General features: G+C 35.5%; 1 protein-coding gene across 6 annotated transcripts in view; it reads left to right on the top strand.

The window, feature by feature from the left end:
- ARHGAP29 (Rho GTPase activating protein 29) overlaps positions 1 to 22822 on the top strand; it is a 76747-nt gene that overhangs the window by 12009 nt on the left and 41916 nt on the right. The window contains exons 1-3 of one of the 6 annotated variants that reach the window (XM_034653933.1): positions 72 to 210; positions 5614 to 5850; positions 18633 to 18767. In XM_034653933.1, coding sequence (XP_034509824.1) covers positions 5646 to 5850; positions 18633 to 18767 — 340 coding nt within the window. In that variant the 5' untranslated portion in view covers positions 72 to 210; positions 5614 to 5645. Of the gene's footprint in view, positions 1 to 71; positions 211 to 5613; positions 5851 to 11680; positions 11725 to 18632; positions 18768 to 20629; positions 20755 to 22822 lie in introns of those variants that run through there. The other 5 variants (XM_034653935.1, XM_034653937.1, XM_034653934.1 and 2 more) reach the window with 5 other exon arrangements.

The following is a 22822-nucleotide window of genomic DNA, read 5'->3' as shown; positions in this document are numbered from 1 at the left end:
GCCGGGCGGGAGGCGCGAGGCCCAGGGGCGGAGCGAGCGGGGCGGCGCGGTGGTGGCCGTAGCTGTTGGGGCGGCGGAGGCGGCGGCTTGGCCCGGCATCCGCGGGGCCGTGGGGGATGGGGGCGGCGAGCTCCAGCCCTCGGCTGAGGCGGCGGCGGCCGTGAGTGTTGGGCGGGCGTCCGCGTCCTGGACGCGGGATGGAGCGCCGCGGTGAGTGTGGGGCGGAGTTGCCCGCGGCGGCTGGGGCTCGGGGCTGGGGTCGTCCGCCGTGCTGGGGGCCAGTTGCGGACCAGGGTGTGGGTGGCCTGTGCGTCGGCTCCGAGCCCACGGGGCTGCGGGTTGCGCGGGGGGTTGGGCTCGCGTCCTCTGTGCTCCTGGTCCTGCGGGAGGGGTTCGACGGGGCGAACGGCGCGCCGCGCGGCCGCGAGTGGTGGCCCAGAGCAGATGACGATTAAAATTAAAGCAAACAGGTACTCGTCCCACAGTCCACGTACTGTTCTAAGACTGCTCCACATTTTAACTTCTTTAATCCTCGCGACAGGTCCGTGATTATTTAACTTATTTTTTACACGGGGAAAATGAAGTTTACCTGCACACAGGTTAGTAATTGTCAGTGAGGGTTTCAACCCAGGCAGTTTTGCTCCAAAATGTGTGCTCCTGACCGCTACGGAGTCTGGTCTTAGCTCTGACCCGCGCCCCACTCCCACCTGTCCTGACAGCAGTCCTCACTTCAACCGGGTTCCATTCCCGAGACGTTTTAGAATTTCCGTGGTGCATTGTTCTCTTCGTCTCTGTCTTTTGGGGTGAGGAGGGGCTCTTTCGTTCCGAGGCCTCAGTGTCAATGGTTTTTCCCAAATCCGTTGTGGATGTGTTTGGGGCTTGACTGTTGTTTTACTTCTTCTTAGCCGGTGAGCCCAAGAGCCCTAGTACTGAGCCTCGTGTCTCCATGTTAATCTTTTTCTACTCTTATTCTCAAGAAGGAATTGGCCTCACACCCTTTGGGGCGGCAGGACTGTTAGCTGCTAAAGGCGGGAGCTGAGCGCCCCTTCCCCTTTCTCCAGCTTGTCTCCGTAACGGAATCTCTCCTCTGTCGCTATCCATGTCCGCTGCTCTTTTTGGTTGCTCCGTTTCCCCACTCGGTATTTAAATACGGGGATGGGGAGCGTGCTCTTTGGCATTGGGTAGTTTTGGCTGGTCAAGAGAGAGCCCTGCCTGCCAGGAATGCTAGACATTCTGGAGGCGTGGGAGGTTGGGCAGCTTCCTCTTTTTTAAACGTGCTAGGTTCTAACTGCACAGGAATGAAGTGTATGTGCACTGCATGCCTTTCTTTAGAAATTACAGTTATTTGCATATTATTGATAAAACGTTTTGACTTATCCCTATCTGTTTTTGTGGGGAGAGCTTTACAAAAATACAATAAAAGACCTCCAGGATGAGTTTTTCTGATTTTTAAAAAGCATCTTTAAGTAGATTCTTACCAAATTAGAAATTGTGCTGAAATAGCAGATTTCTGAAATATCTGGCAATTTTTCCTGAGGTAGGAATCGTAAGATGGGAACTATTAAGTAGATATTTGGGGCAGTTTTACACTTCAATTAGTCTAGTGCCTAAAATGAAAGTACTTATATAATGATGTGTTTTTGGGAGAATGTACATGGAGCATGGGACATTTGATTAACACAGGCTACTCAAGTCTTGGGAAGGTCACATTACAGAGTACTGGGGAGTTAGCGTTCACATTTCTAATGGACGTATTACTTAGAATTTACAACATATAGAGAAAGTAGGTTTGTGTAGTAATATTCTGTTTGCTGCAAAGTTCTTTGCTAAGTGCATAAAACGTGTTTTTAATGTTGATGGTTTGTAGCTGGAAAAGATGCATGAGATTTAGGAGAGTTTCACAAATATTTTGCTCAACAGTCTGTTTGCAAGGTTCAAACTTCACTTGGAAACCATTTAGTAGGTTTCCACGAAGTCAGTTAAGTTTCTGGAATTGTTTCCAGTGCTATATTTCTTGCTCACAATCTACAGATGAATTGTGGCGAAGCCATATCTTGTTCATTACTTAAGTATATTTTTAAAAAAAATCTCCCACAGTAAAGCATTGCTAGTGATAATGGCTAACAGTTATTGAGTCTTCATGATGAACCAGGAACAGTGTTAAGTGCTTTCCATATTATTACCTCATTTAATTAAATTGCTGGTTGCAATATGTTAGTAACTACATTTTGTTACCACCAAACTAGAGGATATTCATTTTGGGATATGTGAAGGTAGTGTGGAGGATCTTGGAAAGTGTATGTCCTCAAATTTTCCACTATCATAGTTCAGTTTTATGAAAACTTGGATTAACTGTTATTTAAAAATTTTTTTCATCTTGTCATATTTCCTTTTTTCAGTTTCCAATATGAAAAACAGTAAAATATATATAACAATGTTAGTACATTACTCACCATAATGCTGACTAGAGGTAGAGTATAACCCTTTTTAGTTCCTCCCTCCCCCCTCCCCATTTTGTTTGCTTATAGATTTTCTTAGTCTTGAGTAAAAATAGTTTAAGCATTTTTGAAATAACTTCTTACAACTTTGTGTTATTAATTTGACACCATGAAGATGGTGAAATAGGTGAATTGCTTAGATAGGTGAATTGTTTTATTCGAAACTTATGATATGTCTTTGATAACCATCTTTTTGCCAATGACAATGACCAGTTATCTAATTTACTAAACTAAAAGCTGTCAAAATTAATCAGAATGACTTTAATAAGTAAGCTGCAAAAATGTTAAGTTAGTAATAGCCTTTTCAATGAGTGATTTGTAAAAACACTGCCCAAACAAGGTACTTGAGTGTTCTGTTTTTATTGTTGGTGGGGAGACTCAGGTATAATAATTGTACTAAAAAATGGGCTCATTTTAGAAATTATCTACACATTTAAGGATTAATGTTAGATAGGTTTGGAACTAGCTTAAATGTAGAAATTACATTCTCAAATAATTTGAGATTAACAAGAATATTAAATAAAGCAGCATTGAAAGCTATTAGAGAAGTAGAGAAATCTTATTTAATAGTCAGAAGTAGAGAAACAAGAATGGAAATCCAACTTTTATTCCAGTTTTATGTAGTCTTTTATCAGCTTTATATACTTGTTTTTTTCTTTTTTGAAAGATTCTGTTTTTTAGACAGATTTTTTGAAAAACCGTATATATTTTCCATTTAAAACACAGCAACAATCCAAAGTTAACCTTTTTTGTTTCTGTAAAAATTAGTTGCAACTTTACAACTTTATAAGCCCCGTGTTCATTCTGCAAATTTATTTATTCTGCAAATAGTTTTGAGTAGTTCTTCCCTCCTGTGCCAAGCACTATGCTTTGAGCAAGTAACACGTGGTTAGCAAACTGACATGGTCTTGATTTCCTTGGGATTATAATCTAGATAGGAAAACATGAATCATCTATTTGAACTTTAATAAGTGCAGTGATGAAAAATATAAGATGCTATAATGCATCTAACAGGAGATTCTGCTCTAGTCTGGTGGTGGTTGTTACAGGGGTAGGGGTGGTCCAGGAAGACTTCTTTGAGGAAGTGATCTTTGAGTTGAGGTCAGAATGAGTGAACAAAGGGGAAGAAGTAGTCCAGGCAAGTGGAACTGTATATAGACATGACCCTGAGTCAAGTAGTCAGTGTTTTTCTAGGTGTAGGGCCATGACCCATTATGAGTATGAAACCAATTTGATGGGCTGCAACCAGCATTTTAAAAAATGAAATGAGATAGGATAGAAGACATCTGAGTACATCACCTGGTTCCTTAGCCAGAATCTGTTTTATGTTTTATGCATTCCAACACACACCCCACACAGAAACATAACATACTTAATGTGTGTACTGGCTCATAATGTGAAATCATTTCCTACTGTGGGTCATGGTAAACAAATACTGTTGGAAAATGAGAAGAGTGTGTGTGTGGCAGGAGTGTTGAGAGTAGGAATTATGACTCCAGATGACATTGCAGAGGTAGGTAGTAGCCACATCTCATGTTGTGCCTTGTAGTTCTCAACAGATTCTTACTTGTCCTTTGGAAGAGTTTTGAGCAGAGATGACATGTTGGGATTCATGTTTTGAAAAGTGTACTCACTACATTTGGAACAGGATAAGAATGGATGTGGAGAGATCATTAGGAAATTAGTAACAATAGCTCAGACAAGAAATGATGGTAATTCACCTAGTATGATAGTACAGATACAAGTAGATAGATTAAAGATACTGTAGATTAGGAAGGAAAAAATCTATAGAGTTGGGTGAGGTATAGGAAAGAGTAAATGATACAATAATATATCTCACACATGACCTGGAAGTGAATACTACATAAAACTTCCTACTATAAATTTCACAGAAGTTCTTAGTAATTCTACATTTTGAAAGTATTGAAATACTGAAGAAAAAATATTTGAAAAGTGTTTTAATGATTACGCTTCAGCTAACTTAATTCCTCCACTAATTTCCTTTTTGATTCAAGAAATGCAAACAAAATTTAGGACTTTCAATTCTGGAAACATAAAATGTGAGGATGAAGCAGAAAAAAAACTGAGATTTTTCTGAGTTTCAACTATGTGCCAGGATTAAGTGTTTTACATATGAGGTCTTTTAATTTTCTGTCCCCTTTTAATTCTCGCACAGCCTATCAGCAAAATTATATAGGTCACACATTTAGAAAGTGTTGAGCCATAAGTCAAGTCTAAATCCTTCTCTTTTCAAAAGACTGTGTTTTTACTATACCATGTTGAAATTACCAAAAATATTGATATTCATACACTTATTCAGTCAATCAGAATGTATCAGATTACTGGACACCCTTAGAACTTGTGTTCAACAGAAAATTATTCTTGCTAAGACTTGGTAACCTAGAATGTGTATGCGTGTGTGTGTGTGTATGCATTATTATTGAGAACTAACTGTAACTGAACTACTTTTATGTGTCAGACACTTCTATACCATTGTCTCTTTTAATGCTTACAATAATCTCATGAGGTATAGGAATTGTCAGAATGTTATTCCTATTTTATAAATGAGCATACCAAAATGAAGAGATGATTAACAGCTTGTCAGGACAGACATAGTAAACGATAGAGGGGATTTTGGAAACAGGTCTTCGCTTTTGTTAGAGCTCATATTGCATCTTTATTTTTGAAGCTGATGTCATGGAGGTAGAGTATGTTCTTCCACCAAGTGACTTTTCAGAACAACTTTTACAATTAAAAAAATTCTGTACCCGAGGAGTTAAGAGGAAGTTATTAAGAGAATGGATTTTGGCAACAAGGCAGATCTGGGTTTTAAGTACCAGTTCATCATTTTTTAGCTGAGTGCTTAGACAAATGATTTAACCTCCAAAACTTCACAAAGTTGCTTATTTGTGAAATGAAGAGGTAGTAGTTTGCATAACATAGAGTTGTCAAGATGACTGGCACTTAATAAATAAATTAGTAGTACAGTGTTTTTCGTTGTTGTTAATTGAGTACTGAGGTGGGCTATGGGCTGTTAGTGTAAACCTAGTCTGTTTCCCCTGGTTGATGTGGTATTTGTGTTTCTCTCTTTTGTTTTTTCTCCCTTCCACTTAAGGATTTCAGTTTTTCTGATTGTTCTATGGAAGGATGATTGCTCACAAACAGAAAAAGACAAAGAAAAAACGTGTTTTGTCATCAGGCCAACTCTCTACCGATGTTACAACTCCTGAAATGGGGCTCAAGTCCATAAGTTCCAATTCCATTTTTGATCCGGATTACATCAAGGAGTTGGTGAATGATATCAGGAAGTTCTCGCATATGTTACTATATTTGAAAGAAGCTATTCTTTCAGGTTTGTCAACTATTTTCTCTTAGCATTCTTACTGGATAGTTTGTAAAATTTTAAATGCCCGCCTAGCTACAGATAAAAGCGTACACAGTGGTAAGAACAGGGTATTCTGCTTTAGTTATTTTATGAATTTTTTCCCCCAAATGTTTGATGTTTGATGTTATGGTGTAAGCTATTTTATTATCAGATACAGTACAATACATAATAGAAACCTTGGTAAGTTGGAGGGAATAAGAATACAAAAAAAACTCAGGCTTTGGTTCTTAGCAGTTAGGCCCATTTGACATGGGAAAATTTTAGGTAGCTAGAGTTTTAACCTTCTTGTTAATGGTAACACAGTGCCTTGATTAGTCTTTAATAAGCAGACTAATGTTTATCATTTACATTTTTGATACTACTGCCTTGATTCAGTTTTCTATATTGTTCCTAAAACTTAATCTAGAATCACTGCATTTGAGCGAATTTCTTTTTTCTCAAAAATCACACATAATTCTGTTTTGTTGTTCTGTAACCTATTCTTCTTTTAAGGGATAATCACAGAATTTATTCTCTGTCTAGTTAGAAATGGATAATGAAATGAGCACAAGACTTGATTCTCCTAAAGTAAAGATCTACTTACATCTGCATTCCCCAATTTGATTTTAGTCCCTTAGTCTTTTAACTTTAATGCCTGTTTTATATTCAGATTTGATGGCAGTGATAATAAAGATACAACCCCTATTCTTTTGTGATAAATGGTAGTTCATTTCCATATTCATAATGGTAGGTCTGGATGTAGAAAATGAATATTCCTAGTTTTATTTGTATGAGACCTCCTTGGGCTTCGTAGATATAAGAGTTCAATAAGTATTTTCTGTGTATATAAGATAAATATTCATTTTCTGATATATGTTCTAGAAAAGAGACTAAAATCACATCTTCTGCTAAATGCTACATTTAAGAGTTTATTTCTAACCTAATTTTCAATTTGAAATGCCCAAAATACCTGGACTTGAATTATAGCCTCAAAATTTTAGTATTTGAATTTCCTTACTCGCATAAATCATGTTTTTGAGACTATTTGTAATATTATTAAAAAAAAAGTTGCCTGTACACCTGTTCATTTTACTAGCTTGATTTTGGAATCTAATTATGGTTGATTAAATGGTAATAAAGTTTTCTTTTTATTGTGGAAAGGTACTCTAAATACATTAAACGTTATAGTGGGAATAAATTTCTTACCAAAATGACACCATCTGCCATTTATTTAAAGAAGCATAGTTTTAAGTAAAGCTTTGTTCTTAACTGGGTTAGTTGTTTTAAATTTGTTTTTAAACATACATATAGTGAAAGTCATTCTTTTTGGTGTAAGTTCATTAACTGTGCTAATTTTGAAAGTAAAATTTAAAATGATGCGTTGGTTGACAAATCATTTACCTCAATTTAGGGTTAAATCCAATTTTCTTTAATGTATCGATTTAAGTGTTCATTAATATAAATAGGATTTTTAATTAGGATTTTTATTTGTTTTTATTTGTTTTCCTCAGGAGATTTATGTCATTCACAAATCCTGATCTTGCATGTTTATCCCTTATCTCACAGATTTAAAATGATGGTAATTTAAAACAATGTGACAACTCTTTATCTTCAATTTTTTTATGTGAATTTCAATTTGTGAGTAGATAATTCAGAGACTAGAAAAGAAGAGGATTGAAAGCTGATCCTGGGGCGCCTGGGTGGCACAGCGGTTAAGCGTCTGCCTTCGGCTCAGGGCGTGATCCTGGCATTAGGGAACGAGCCCCACATCAGGCTCCTCCGCTATGAGCCGGCTTCTTCCTCTCCCACTCCCCCTGCTTGTGTTCCCTCTCTTGCTGGCTGTCTCTATCTCTGTCGAATAAATAAATAAAATCTTAAAAAAAAAAAATGAAAGCTGATCCTAAGTGAGAAAAGAGAATTTCTAAGTAAGATGGCAAAAGGAGACTACCCCTTGAGATAAAAGNGCTTGTGTTCCCTCTCTTGCTGGCTGTCTCTATCTCTGTCGAATAAATAAATAAAATCTTAAAAAAAAAAATGAAAGCTGATCCTAAGTGAGAAAAGAGAATTTCTAAGTAAGATGGCAAATGGAGACTACCCCTTGAGATAAAAGTTTCCATATGGAAATACAATTTTCATGAACATTTAATATTAAAAATTTATAAAGATATTATCCCCTTTTAAAAAAAGATTTATTTAAGAGAGCATGTGCAAGGGTGCATGCATACCCAGGGTGAGGGGAAACAGAGGAAGAGGGAGACAGAGTCTCAAGCAGACCCCCTCTGAGCCCAGAGCACCACTCAGGGCTCAATCTCAAGACCCTGAGATCATGACCTGAGCCAAAATCAAGAGTCAGACACTTAACCAACTGAGCCAACAAGGCACATCAAAATATTGTCCTTTTAATCAGAAAATTGATTTGAAATTTAAATACTTGATTTTATTGCTAATAATAAAAAAGTTTGCCATTTATGGCTGGTAAATTAATTTTAAAAATCCAAAAGCCATCTTTTGGATAACCAAAGCTCATTAGTAAGCCATGGCCAGAGAATTTTCATTATTTACCTTTGGGTTGATTTTAATGTTTGGTTCTTCAGTCAGAGTTAAAAGGATGTATGTATGCTATCTCAAAATAAATCTTGAATTTAACAAGAATTTATTTTCTGTCTTTGGATCATTGTTATTAAAATCTGGAAATATACTAATTTTGAGTTGATAGAACCTTATTTGTTTTTCTTAAACAAGGGAGTATATATAAACATATAAATTAACTTCATTATAAATAATAACAATGCTATATAATAATATGCTTGTGCTTAATTTTGATCATGATTTTCAGCTTGAGTATCAGACTATTCCTTACTTAATAAAATTATTAGAAGAATCACACAAGATATAATATTCAGGAAAGCAGGCAAACAGTTTAAAATCCTGTAATTACTTGAGGTGGTATTGTTATATATGCTCCTACAGACCAGGCATAGGCCATGCTTTTGTCTTCTGAGTATTGAGAACTTTCCCTGCACTTCTGCTGTTCTTTACTACCACCCTACTCATAAATTGGCCAGACAGAAAAAAGCTGTTTCACTGTTTTTCTTTTGGAGTGAGGGAGATTTGTCAGTACCTTGCCAATATTTTGTCTTTTGCTTCCTTAAGAAGAAGGATACCAGAATTTTGTCATTGTTAATTACCCTTTAATTCATGTCAGTTGGCTGTTAAAAAGCTAAAAATTTAGCTTTTAAAAATATAGAGTGTAGATATACAGTTAAATCACCTTTTGGTATAATCTGAAGACCATTTTCTTTATATACGTTACCTTTCATGAGGCAATGACGTGCAAAATCACTTGACTATTGCTTCAGGTGTTCAGTCATATTTTTGAGGCGAGGCTTAGATTAATAGCTTTGTGATTGGTTTATAGCCACATTTTCCTTTCCTTGAACTTGTGAGAGAAATGATACATAATTTTATAGGTGCTTTGTAGTTTATAGAGTACTTCTACATACAAACAGCGTTTAATCAGAGTCCCCACAAAGACAGGTACTTTTAGCCACAATTCACAGTTGAGTTGTATCTATAACTTAGATTGTGTGATTTCATCAACCTCTTATTGCTGATATATAATAGTGGTTTCATTTGGAAAACAGAGGTCATAAATGCAGAATGGTGTGTTCTTTCCATGCTATCTCAACTGCTTCACATGGCAGGGACTTTAAAAAAACACTACTCAGGGGCGCCTGGGTAGCGCAGTGGTTAAGCATCTGCCTTAGGCTCAGGGCATGATCCCAGCGTTCTGGGTTCGAGCCCCACATCAGGCTCCTCCACTAAAAGCCTGCTTCTTCCTCTCCCACTCCCCCTGCTTGTGTTCCCTCTCTCGCTGGCTGTCTGTGTCAAATAAATAAATAAAATCTTTTAAAAAACACACACACGGGGCGCCTGGGTGGCACAGTGGTTAAGCGTCTGCCTTCGGCTCAGGGCGTGATCCCGGCGTTGTGGGATCGAGCCCCACATCAGGCTCCTCCGCTGTGAGCCTGCTTCTTCCTCTCCCACTCCCCCTGCTTGTGTTCCCCCTCTCGCTGGCTGTCTCTATCTCTGTCAAATAAATAAATAAAATCTTTAAAATAAAAAAAAAAACACACACACACAAAAAAAACACTACTCAGTTCATTATTTCATCAGCCAATTCTGTTTTCGATGGGGAATATCTAGACCAGCACTATCCAGTATGGTAACCTCTAGACATGTGGCTATTTAAATTTAATTAAAATAAAAAATTCAGCTCTTCAGTTGTACTCACATTTCAAGTGCTTATTAGCCATATGTGGCTGGTGGCTACCATTTTGGACAGTGAAGATATAAATATATACACCATTGCAGAAATTTCTTTTGGATACTGCGGGCATAGACATTTGGCCTTTATCAATCTCAAGACTACTGAGATGAATTCTTGAGCTATAAATATTTTTTTTATTTCTATAGCATTAAAAGAAACCTAGAAAAAGTTGTTACTGGAGCAAATTTAAGAAAATGTTATTTAGAAATAGGAACTCTTGGGGTCTATTTGGAATCCCTTTGAGTTGCCTTTGGAGTGCATAGCTTTGATGCTATTCTTTGATATGAACCAGAAGATCAGTTTAGAGCCAGGCTATACAAATTGATAAAATTGGTTGTAATGGAGAGCAGAAAACAGCTCTGAAAAGAGAATCACATTATCTAGGTTCTAAACCTTGTTCTGCTACTGTCTAATTTTGGAATATGGCTTAAGTCATTTAATGATTTAAGAATGAGGTGCTATACCAGATGCTACCAGTTTCATAATTCTGTGATTCAGAATTTGATCGGAGTTAGAGATTGTACATTCTTCTGAATATCAAGAGTTCAGAGCTGGAGAAGACAGCGAAGTATTTGTTTTTCAACTATATAATGCATTTTATTTTTTTAAATATTTATTTATTTGAGAGGGAGCATGCATCTGTGAGCAGGTGGGGAGGGGCAGACAGGGGGGGGAGGGAGAGAGAGAATCTCAAGCAGACTCCCTGTGGAGTGTGGAGCCCCACCCGGGGCTCAACCTCATGACCCTGAGATTATGACCTGAGCCGAAATCAAGAATTGGACATTCAACCAACTGAGCCACCCAGGGGCCCCCTATATAACGCATTTTAGAGGACATCTGCCTCCCACCAGTCTATAGGATTTTTTTTAATGTGTGTTTTATGATAAATTTCTTAAATATGGTATTTGTGAAAATTTCCCAACTGAGAATGTGAAACTCATATTGCCATAGTTGTTGAGGAACTGATTAGAAAAAATAAGTGCCTACCAAAGAGCTCTGTAGTAACAGGTAAGGTAGGTATGCAGTTTGTTTCTGCTCTTTTTATTTACAAATAAAAATGGAGGGTTTAATATGGGACATCAGAGGACTGTGAAAACTCATGCTTTGATAGCATAACTGATAAAGTTTGTTGATTCTCTGTCCACTGTTTATTTCCAGGAGGAGGTTATCCTGTAGTCTTATATAAGTAGCACATGTGGAATTTGAAGTTTTAGATTTCTATCCAATGTCATTAAGATGCATTATGAATAATTACAGGGCCAGATTTTATATTTTATTTTAAAATGTTGAAGGCACTCTATTATATATGTACTCTCTGTGTTTAAATACAACACTTAACAGTTAACATATGTGCTCTGTAAATACCACTTCAGGTTTATGGTTGTCCCGTGAAGAATAATGTGTTCTTAATTCCAAAGAACAGATTCATAAGTATTCTTCTAGTTTATACAATAATCTTAAACTCTGCAACATACCTCCTTATTTCAGGTAGACCACCATTCAAGGAGGCTCAACATTTGAGAATTTGAAAGGTACAAGGCTTTTTAATTGGGCTAGGAAGAATAGTGCAAATTGTTTAATTTTTCTGCTCCTCAGTGCTTGGAAGTATCCATTACTGTTGTAAAATGCATTTGAAAGGAAATTGTTAGTTCGTCTAATACATTTTGAAACTGGAATTTAATAAAAGTTTACTGTTGTTGACAGTGATGACTTGTTTTTGTTTTGTTCTTTAAATAGGCTAGAAAGGAAGATAAAACTTTATCATCAGTTGCAGATAAAGCTCTAATTTTTAAAAAAGCTTTCTGATTTAAGAGTGTATCACTTTATTTTGTAAAAACATAACTGAATCTTATATGTGATAACTTCTGATGAATTCTTCGAGGTCCTAAATTTAGCAGAACTATAGTCAGAAGAGGTATGTTAACTTTGTAAAGCAAAATTTTTTGAATAGAAGAAGTTAAATAAAAAGTTTAATGCCATTAAATAATATGTTCTATTGTGAGAGGGAAGTTCTGCATAAATTTTCAGTCTTAATTGAAATCCTGTCTTGTTGCTTAACTCAGTTTTCCCCAGGTGAGTACATAGGAGGATATGCAAATTTATTTCAGACAAATTCAATAGAATTAATTTTACCACTGATGACTATTAATTAACTTTCATCCTCTATATTGTACCAGAAATTTTGTGAAATATTATAAAGTTTAGGTTGCTAATCTCGGATACATCTTCCTGCCATGTTCTTTTAGAAGTAAACCTCTCCAGAAGTGATTTTAAATGGATATCACTTAGGAGAAGTTTGGGTAAATGCTGATAGGTTATGACTTTGAAATGAATCTTTGAGGAATGAAGTATGAAATACAGGTAGCCCCTTTATGACATATGTGCCAGCTCTTAGGAGACTGCTTTTTTTTTTTTTTTTTTTACGCTTGCCTGGAATGGTTTACATAATTTATAATGGTGGCATATTTGATTAGAAATTAAAGCTTGTTAAATCACAGACTGCAGAGTACCTGTCATTAAGCTGTAACTTCTTTAATCATGTTAACATATCATAGTGATTAAGAGCACAAATTCTAGAGCTAGAACAACTGAGGTGGAATCCTCATTCTGACGGTTGTATGTAACCTTGAGCAGGTTATTTATCCTCTTAGTCCCTTAGTTTCTGTATCTGTTGGAAGGAGAGAATAGTACCTACATCATTGGGATGTTGAGAAGATTGGAGTTCATGTATGTAAAGCTCTTAGAATAAGTGTTTTAAAATGTCAGCTATTATTATTTTTACAGTCCCCAAGTGGTTGGATAAAGAAAGCTGCTGTTCAGACTTTGCTTTTATCCTGTAAATTCAGAAGGCATTATGGCAAAAAAGGGAGTTTCCTAGTGATAAGTTCTGAAACTTATTTTCCTCCTTGTTTTCATTGCTTTCCCAGAGAGGTTAAGCTGAATTAACAAGACTAGTTTTAAAAATTGTTGTCAGTTTTTTAAAATCAAGGAAAACACCATAGTTTTTTCATTTATTTACTTAAGCATTTCCATGAAGTGTTTGCAATATAAACACTGTGGTATTGTGTTAATGCATGAGAACCAAAAAATGGAGCTGGCTAATCTGTTTTCACTTGATAAGCTGAACGAAGCAGAAAATAAATGGCACAAATGAGTGAAACAATAAATCAAAATTCAGATTACCCTATTACATGGTAGCTAAACAAGCAAACATTGGGATACAAGAGTTTTACTCTTCCAGATAACTAGTATTAAGATTTTGGCTGAACATTATAGTAATTGCAGAAATTATGTTTTTATATTAAATATGTCCTTAATATAACTTTATTTCCAATTTACTAATTTAGATTTTATATATAAGATGAAAATGAAACTTAACTTTAATGGCTCTTTTTCACTAGCCAAAGTATTGTGAGACTTTGCTATAAGAGTATTTGTTGTTGAGTATAATTCTGTTTGAGACAAATCTATTGTCAAAGGTATTCAGTTTGGCTTACAGATTTACTAGAAATAGTACCTGTTTATATATATTAAGTCTATAAGGCAGTTTTGTTTTTGTTCATTATTTGATATTAACAACATAAAGTAGCTAGAACAGGTGTTCTTAATAATTCTGTTATACAAATGATGAATCTGAGATCAGAGAAACCAAGAGTTGTATATTTCAAGGTCATTTGAAGGAAGTGGAAGATGAAGCATTGGAACACAGGTTTCTTGATCTAAATCAATTATTTTTTTTCGTGTAGGCTCCACGCCCAGCATGGGGCCTGAACTCAGAACCCTGAGATTAAGAGTTGTATGCTCTACCTACTGAGCCAACCAGGCGCCCCTAAATCTATTGTCTATCCCACCAGTCAGCCACTTACAACTTTCTTCTGTATTGGGGAAGAACAGTTACTAACTCATTTGCTTTGCTCATTGCTGCTAACTCTTCAGTGGGATAGAGTGGGAAAAGTATTTAGTGTTGGCAAAAGAGCTGCTTAAACTCAAACCTTTTTTAAAAAGTTATATTTTCAGTATAAGAGGCTTTTGGCTTCATAAAATTAATTTGAGATAGATTTAGCCTATTATAATGGAAAAGGACATTTGGTAAAAATAGAACATTTTTTTTTACCACTTATAAAATATAGTTAAGGGCTTGCTAATTTATAAAGTTCCATTTGAAGTAGTATCAGAATATACTGATGTTCTAGTAGTTGACTCATCTACTCAGGAAAGTTTATGAATCTTTGTAATTAACATTTTTGAAATGTAGTTGTCATGTTCATTTCTATTGATTTATAGGCTTCAGAAATGTGTTCAATCACAGGAAATTGGAATTATTTATAGGGTAATTTGATGTACTTCTGAAATTTACTACTAAATAACTCAGTTACTGTTTTTTAGTATTTTGATTTGAAACAACTTCAGTATCTGTTTATAAAGGCTTCCTTGTAGGAAAAAAAGAATTTCAAGTTGGTAAGACATTTATGTTAACAGTTACTAGAATGTTTTGCAGTGATTTTTAAGAATCCCGTAGCAGGATTTCTCAAGACCTCTTACACTGTTAAAAATTATTGAGGATCCTGAACGTTTTTGTTTATGTGGGCTGTATCTGTAACTATTTATTGTTTTAGAAATTAAAACTAAGAAAATTGAAAAGCATATAACAATTTTGAAATATATTTAATTCCACATATTTAATTTCCTTGACTCTGAAAAGACCAGAATTTATTATCTTGGTTTATTTAGGCACTTAAGCCAGTAGTATTTTGTAGTTCTTGCTTAATACCCAACACTAATTTTGAGTATTGATGGTTGTTGGCACTTAAAAATCAAGTTCTTTTGACCTGAGACCTTAAAATAAGGCAAAGTATTCTTATAGTATTCCCTAAGTGTATTAATATCCGTAGATTTTATTGTGAAAATCAGTATAGGATAGAGATAACTGGCTTTCCTTTCTCTTTTTTAAGACTAAGTTAGGTTTTAAAAAGAGTACAGCACAACTTTTTATGATATTAGATATTCAACCTTGGTTTTGATAAGTTGTCAGAAGTATTATCATTAAGTAGCATTATATGTATATATATGTGTATATGTATGTATATATATACACACACGTATGTGTATATATATATATATATATATACACACACGTATGTATATATAAAACAATAGGCTTTGCAATGCAAAACTGGGAAAAATAGAATTGTTATATTTACAACTATTCAAACTGTATTATTTTCCAGAAGTTTCTTTTATTTCAAAGCTACTAGGTTCCATTTCAGACCCAACCTTTGTTATTAACCTATTTTTTACTATTGCATTAACTGATAAAAAGAGCTATAAACATTTGTGGTGGGCTTAGTATGTTTTGACCACTGTTCCAAGTGCATTCTGTGTTTTAACTCATTGAATACAACAATCCTATGAACTAGCTACCATTATCTTCCTTTTACAGGTGATGAAATTGAGCCACACAAAGATTAAGTATCTCGCCCAAGGTTTATAAACCATGGAGCTGAAATTCAAATTCAGGCAGTCTGGTTCTGGAGATAATGCTTTTAACCAACCACTGAGCTGTATTGTCTCAACCAAGTAAACCTGAGCGAAATAACATCCACAATTATAAAACAGATGATATAGATAGTGACAATTTAAGATAATTCTTTAAACTGCATAGCACATATCCCCTAGGATTTGAAAAATTATAAGTGAATTTTTTAATTATAAAAGTAATATGTATTTACAGGGAAAACTCCAAAACTACATAAAATTCCTAATATCTCTTGCCCATCTGTATTTTATTTTTCAAATAGACTTTATTCTTAGAACAGTTTTTGATTTACAGAAAAATTGAGAAGATAGTACAGAGAGTTTCCGTATATTCTTATACCTGGTTTTTCTTATTTATTAACATCTTAACATTGGTATGGTGCATCTGTGATACATTATTATTGATTAAAGCCCATAGTTTTACTCATATTTCCATAAATTGTTCCTAATGTCCCTCTTCTCTTCTAGGACTCTATCGTATTACATTTAATTCTCATGTCTCCTCAGGCCCTCCCTGGTTGTGATAGTTTCTCAGACTTAACCTCATTTTTGATGACCCTGACAGTTTTAAGGAATACTGTTTAGGTATTTTGTAGGATGTATCTTGATTAGAATTTATCTGGTGTTTTTCTCATGATTAGATTGGGATGTTGGGAGGAAGATAACAGATGTAAAGTGCCATTTTCATCACATGTCATAGCAAGAATAATTACTGGAAACATGATTAACCACTGTTGATGTCGACCTTGATCACCTGTCTTAATAATAAAGTTTCTCTACTTTAAAGTTACTCGTTTTGTCCCCCTTCTCTACTGTACTCTTTGGAAGGAAGTCACTATATGCATGTTCCACCTCCTTGAGGACAAAATATCTGTATAAATTATTTGACATTCTTCTATCCAAGAGATTTGTCTTTTTTTCCTCCACTTATTAATTTATTCAATCATGTATTTGTGTCAGTATGTACTCAGGGATATTTACTTTATACTTGAGTTATAATCTGGTACTACTTTATTTGTTGCTTAGATTGTTCTAGCTTTGGCCATTAGGAGCTCTTTCAGTTGGCTCCTGTGTACTCTTGACATACCTTTATCAGTGTGAGGGTTAGTTTTTTCTAAGCTCTTACTTTCTGGCTCTACTAGATGTGCCTAATTTTCTGCCCTAGTCCTAGAATCACCCATTTCTCTAAGGAGCCCTGATATCTTTTATTAGTGAATGGTAGTAGAAACCAAGCTCAGGGTGGTAAGTGTGTTTGTTCCTACTGGGTGTCATTTCCTTTAGGCACTTTCAGGGGACAGAGCAAAGAAATATATGTGTGTGTATGAACCTGTGTAAATACACACATCTATAAATATTTCTATATATAACTACCTGTGGCTGTGTTAAGCTAGACATGAATTCTTACTGAAGTGGCCAACTCTAAGCTACCACAATATGGATCATTACATTTATTTGTTAATTTCTACTGCAACAGTGAGATACCTGGCTCCCAACATCCACCATCCATTTACACAGTTTTTCAGTTCCAGTGTATATGTATAGCAACGTCAGAATTGTTAACCTGATGCAAATGCTTTATCAACTAGAGTATAGTACTTATGTGAGTACTAGAGTATAGTACTTATTTCCTTTGCTTTTAGTCTTTATAGACTCACTCATTTCCAAGGCTACTTTAGCCAGCACCTATTCTATATTTCTCTTGTTAAAATTCATTGGATGAATGAGTCACATTTTCCCCTGAAAGCACTTATATTCTCTCTGCTTCCATCACTCCTTGAATTATACTTCTTTGCCTCTTTCTGGAATACTCTTTGCCCTGATGTACCCAGCTCCCCACCTTGCCTACACCTTTTTTTCTCTTGATAATACGATTAAAGAATGGCATATTTGGTGGATGATGGTAGAACTTTTCATTTTTGTGTTTTATTCTAAAGACAGTTTTTATTTCTAATGGTTATCTTTTCAACATTTGTGAAAAAGTCAATTGTAAAATTATAAGATGACACTTTATTTAAAAAATGGTTTTTGTTCGTTTTTTAAGCTATTTCAAGGGGAGGCAGTTTAACATTAAAAGCATGGCTTCTAGAATTATACTCCCTGAGTTCAAATTCTGGCCCCACAGTTTAGTAACTTGGTGAACTTAGGTGTGCCTCAATTTTCTCATCTGTACAATGGATATTTTAAAATTACCTAATAAGATTGATGTTAAAGTTAATGAGGTAATATCTTTTAAGTGCTTTAAACAGTATCTACCACATAGGACGCATATAAACTATTATTAAACACTAGTGCTGTATGTAAGGTTACAGAAAGGAAAATTACATTAAGAGTATTGCATTTAAAGTAATTGTCTTTTCAGACTTTTGAAGATTACTTCAGGGGTTTTAAAGTTAGGGTGATTATACTTTCTTGTTTAGCTAGGATAGTGATCCAGGAATATGCTTCTTGGTGCTGGCAGGAGGAGAAGCACTCCCCTTTTCACTTGCTTAGAGTTTTTTGGTTTGGATAATAAATTATATGGCCACCTTATTCCCAGGATTTGTAAAACCATGTCTGCCTGCATCTGACCAGAGTTGGTATAAATGAGCGGAACGGGCTGGGGATAGACAGGTAGAGCCTGGGAAGGAAGGCACAATCTGGAGAGCATATTTAGACTGGAAGACTGAAAATGTAGGGCTAAATTGACCATAACTGTGAAGTCCTCACTGACTTAAAATGATCTTAGATTTATTGGAGGCTGTATAAATTGAACATACTAATTGCAATGGTGAAAATACAAGTGAGCGTATAGTAGACAAACGTCGTGGGGCCGCAGCTTCTATTTGAAGTGTGCTTAAAAATGTTCTTTCATAGTTTGCATTCCTGAAACTTGATCTGGGAAACAAATAATTTTTTTTTCTTTAAGACTGTTTTAAAGAAGTCATTCATATACGTCTGGACGAACTTCTCCGTGTTTTAAAATCTGTAATGAATAAACATCAGAACCTCAATTCTGTTGATCTTCAAAATGCTGCAGAAATGCTTACTGCAAAAGTAAAAGGTAAGAAAGATGTATTAAAAGTTGGTTGGTGGGGCGCCTGGGTGGCACAGCGGTTGGGCGTCTGCCTTCGGCTCAGGGCATGATCCCGGCGTTCTGGGATCGAGCCCCACATCAGGCTCCTCTGCTGTGAGCCTGCTTCTTCCTCTCCCACTCCCCCTGCTTGTGTTCCCTCTCTCGCTGGGCTGTCTCTATCTCTGTCAAATAAATAAATAAAATCTTAAAAAAAAAAACCACAAAATACTTTAAAAAAATAAATAAATAAATAAAAATAAAAGTTGGTTGGTGTGGGCAAAAAGCATCTAAGTAATACATTTTGGTCCGTAGTGACTATGGTGCCACCTCCCCACATGGCATTGGCATACATATCAATAGGAATTAACGTATACTTCGATATGTAGATATTCTCACTAAGTCACACCTAAAACTCTCTTCCTTTCAAAAATTAAAACTTCATTTGGCAGGAAGCAGTTTAAAAATAATAACTGAAACTGACATTTAAAATTTTTGAGTGCATGCTCTTTTGAAGTAAGTTATTAGTGTACAAAATTCTTTGTTTTGTAAGGACAATTGTTGCTGGAAAATGGTCATTTGTAGTGACTCCCCTTAAAGAAGGGAGCCAAACAGAGAAAAAGACTTAATTGGGATCTTTTTTTTAATGTGAAAAAATAAAACTAAAATTAGATATGGATGTACACACACATATACATATATGTATATTACATGTGCTAAAGAATCAAGAATAGTGATTTATCCTCTATTGAAATGACTTGCCACCAAAAATATTTTGTTAGAGTCTGTTATTCCGGACTGCTGTGTATAAGAAGGATTAAGGGTGAAGGGAATATTTGAGAAGAATGAGGCAGGGGTTTCCAGGAGATCATTAGAAATAAGGGCCTGGGTGTGGGCTGCCAGTCTGATCTAAGAAGCTGGAGTGTGCTAGAGGAGTGTGGTTGTTACAGAAGAGGGGATGGATGTTGGATGTTGGTTTGATGAAACAGGACAGGTGGAATGTTGAGGATTAACGTGAAGTTCAGAGTTGAAGACGGACTAGAGAGCTGTTGGTGTGTAGGTGGTAATGGAAGAGGGCGGCAGAAACTCAGTATGCAGAGTAAGTGCAGGCTGAGTCTGAGATCCCAGGGACAGAAAACAGGAGCCTGAGAAACACCTAAGAAATAGATGGTCTAGAGAGAGATGTCATGGAATTTAAAAGGTGTGAGGTTCTAGGAAGGGATTGTCAGTGTTAAATGTCACTGAAGTAATCTGAATTCAAGCAAAGTAACTATAGAAAGTGACTCACCGTGGGTTGAATAAGGAAAGGAAAGGATTCTGTGGGGAGGGAAACTACCTGTTCTGAGTCTCAAAGGTCTGGTGGGCATTTCCTGGGTTAGGGTGGGTGGAGGTTGGGGACTGTGATAGAGAGCACTTTTGTAAGAAATCTGGATGTGAAGAACTTAATGTATGTCGTAAACACACACTCCTTCCTAGAGAAGGCAAAGGGCAAGTGTCAAGGGATGAGGCAGGAGAAGAAAATAAAAACCTTGTCAATTAAATATGGTCCATATACCTGTGAACCATTTCCTCTACTTTTTGATGTAGATTTATTGTGCTTGAGTGGTTCTTTTTCTTTCTTTCTTTCTTTTTCTGTATTTCAGGCATTGAAAAACATGTAGATGGCTTTAAATGGGAAAAATGAATAGTTTGTTGTGACTTTTAAAAATGTGCTTAGTAACCAAATTTGTTTTTAAATAGACTGTTTATACATGCCATTTAACTTAACTTAGATAGGGAAATTTGCGTCTATAGATAGTAAAATTTCCATGCTTGGAAATAGCGACCACAGTTCATTCAATTGTTGTCAGTAGCTATTGTGCGCAGTCAGGATGTCCTGGGGAAGGAGTGTGCCTGTGTGTAGTTGGTGTCCACATTCCAGAAACAGACTTGAAGAAAGTGGCCTCTCAGCTGCCTTGGAGAGCTTTTTTCCTTTGAGGTAAAGCTATCTTTTGAATATTATCTCCCACTGTGACTGTCTTTACCTTTGGGATTATTGTTATCATTTTACTTTTGTGTTGGGTGAAATTTAAAAGATTACTTTGTTGTTCCTAAACTTCCTCTGTTTTAGTAAGACCCCATGAAACTAGAAAATTTTAAAAGTTGTCTTTTCCTTGGTGTAAGTTTATGTTTTAAAATAAAACCTTTCCTCCTCACTCTTATTGCTGAGGCCATCTAAGTGAAGGGAGTTTAAAAATGAAAAATATTCAGTGACCTGAAAAATCGAGGTTACATTAGAGCTTATTTAATTTTTTCTTTTAATGATAATTTTTTTGAAACCTGGAAAGGCGAGGGGAGGGTAGAAACCATTTTTGAATCTCTATTCTGTGGCAGTCTAGATGTTTTGTATATGCTGTCTATTTTAATATTTTCAAAAAAACCTATTAAAGTGCGTTTTTATTTCTATTTTAAATGGGGGAAACTCAAAGAAAAAAAGCTATTGTACATTAGGATCAGAAAGCTGTCCGGAATGTGGAGATCATCTTGTCTTAAACCCCTGATTACATTTAAGAAACAAAGATGACATGACCTGGACATCTTAACTGCCGATGCATTTGGCAAATATACCAAGACATTAAAAAAAACACACACAATCGTATACAGAATGACTTTAGAATCAGGGAGGTATAATCTTGTTTGTGCTACTGCAGGTGTGGATGTATAATAAACGCATGGAATAAAATTGGAATCTTTGACTCCTCTTATTTTTTATTTCAAGTATGGAATTTACCTTTTGATAACTTAAAAAGAAAATTTCAAAGCTTTAAATTAAATTAAAAACTTTTAAAGACAAAGCTTTTCCTCATTCATTCTAGTAGTGATTTGTATTTCCTGTGTCTCCTCCTGTTTCCAAGCAGGAAGTTAAGTCTGACAAAATATTTGCAATATGGTAAGAGAGATACAGCTTATTTTTGAAGTAGATAAAAGACATCTTCAGCACTCAGTAATTTATTATGTATTTGAGTATTTGTGTTTTCACTGTTTACATTTATTTTGGTCAATCTTATTTGTAATTTAAATTAATAGGACCATTTATTTAGGTTTTTCGTGATCTGTATTTTGCCCTATGTTTAAAAATTGACAAACAAGAAAAACAAGCTTTAATTATGCATCTGAAATTATGGAAGCTTTGTGTCTTCTTTCTGTTTTGAAAACTTCATTTTTTAATAGACAATACATTGAAACGGTTTATAATGCAAATGGCATAAAAGAGTATCCAGCAGTGAAGTGTCTTTCCTCCCTCAGACGCTTAGCTACCCTTTTCTTGACCTAGACAAGCAGCAACTATTTCTGGATTTTTGTGTATCTTTCTAGAATCATATTATGCATATATAAGCATACAATATGTTCTTTTTTTTTTACTCTCCTTTGTGCACAAATGGTAGCATTCTGCTCCTTGCTTGTTGTTCTGAGTTATGTTCTATACATAAAGGGTTCCCTAATTCTTTTGTTGTGATTTGTTCGGTTTTTTCCTAAAGCTGCATGGTAATCTGTTATGCTCATGTGCTATAATTTATTTTAACCAATTCACTAATGGATACTTGGATTGTTTCCATTTTTTTTTCTGTTCCGAATAATGCTTCGATGAATAGCCATGTTCATTTGTATTTATTTTTTTAATATTGCTAAAGAACCTCTATGGTGGTTCTGCCTTGCTGATAGCAGTGCTGAAAAGGCTGATTTACTGCACCCTTGCCAACAGAGCTGGTTACCAAGCTTTGTTACCCAGTCTGATAATAAAAATTGGCATCTCAGTGTAGACTGATTTGCATTTCCCTCATTTTGAGTGCCGTTGAGTATCTTTTCGTCTTTTAGAGCCATTTGTACATCCTTTTATGTGAGTTGACCCTTTACCCTTTTTTTTTTTTTGATGGTTGGTCTTTTTTTCTAGTACTGATTTGTAGAAACTCTGTGTAAGTGAAATTAGCCCTTAATCTTTGATATATGTTGCACATTTTCTTGATCTTTTGATTTGCTTATGGTATTTTATTTTTGCATTTAAATTT

This window comes from Ailuropoda melanoleuca, chromosome 2 (genome assembly GCF_002007445.2).
Source record: "Ailuropoda melanoleuca isolate Jingjing chromosome 2, ASM200744v2, whole genome shotgun sequence".
NCBI classification, from domain to species: domain Eukaryota; kingdom Metazoa; phylum Chordata; class Mammalia; order Carnivora; family Ursidae; genus Ailuropoda; species Ailuropoda melanoleuca.
Note: the sequence above shows the minus strand (reverse complement) of the source record. Positions and strands in the feature narration are given on the sequence as shown.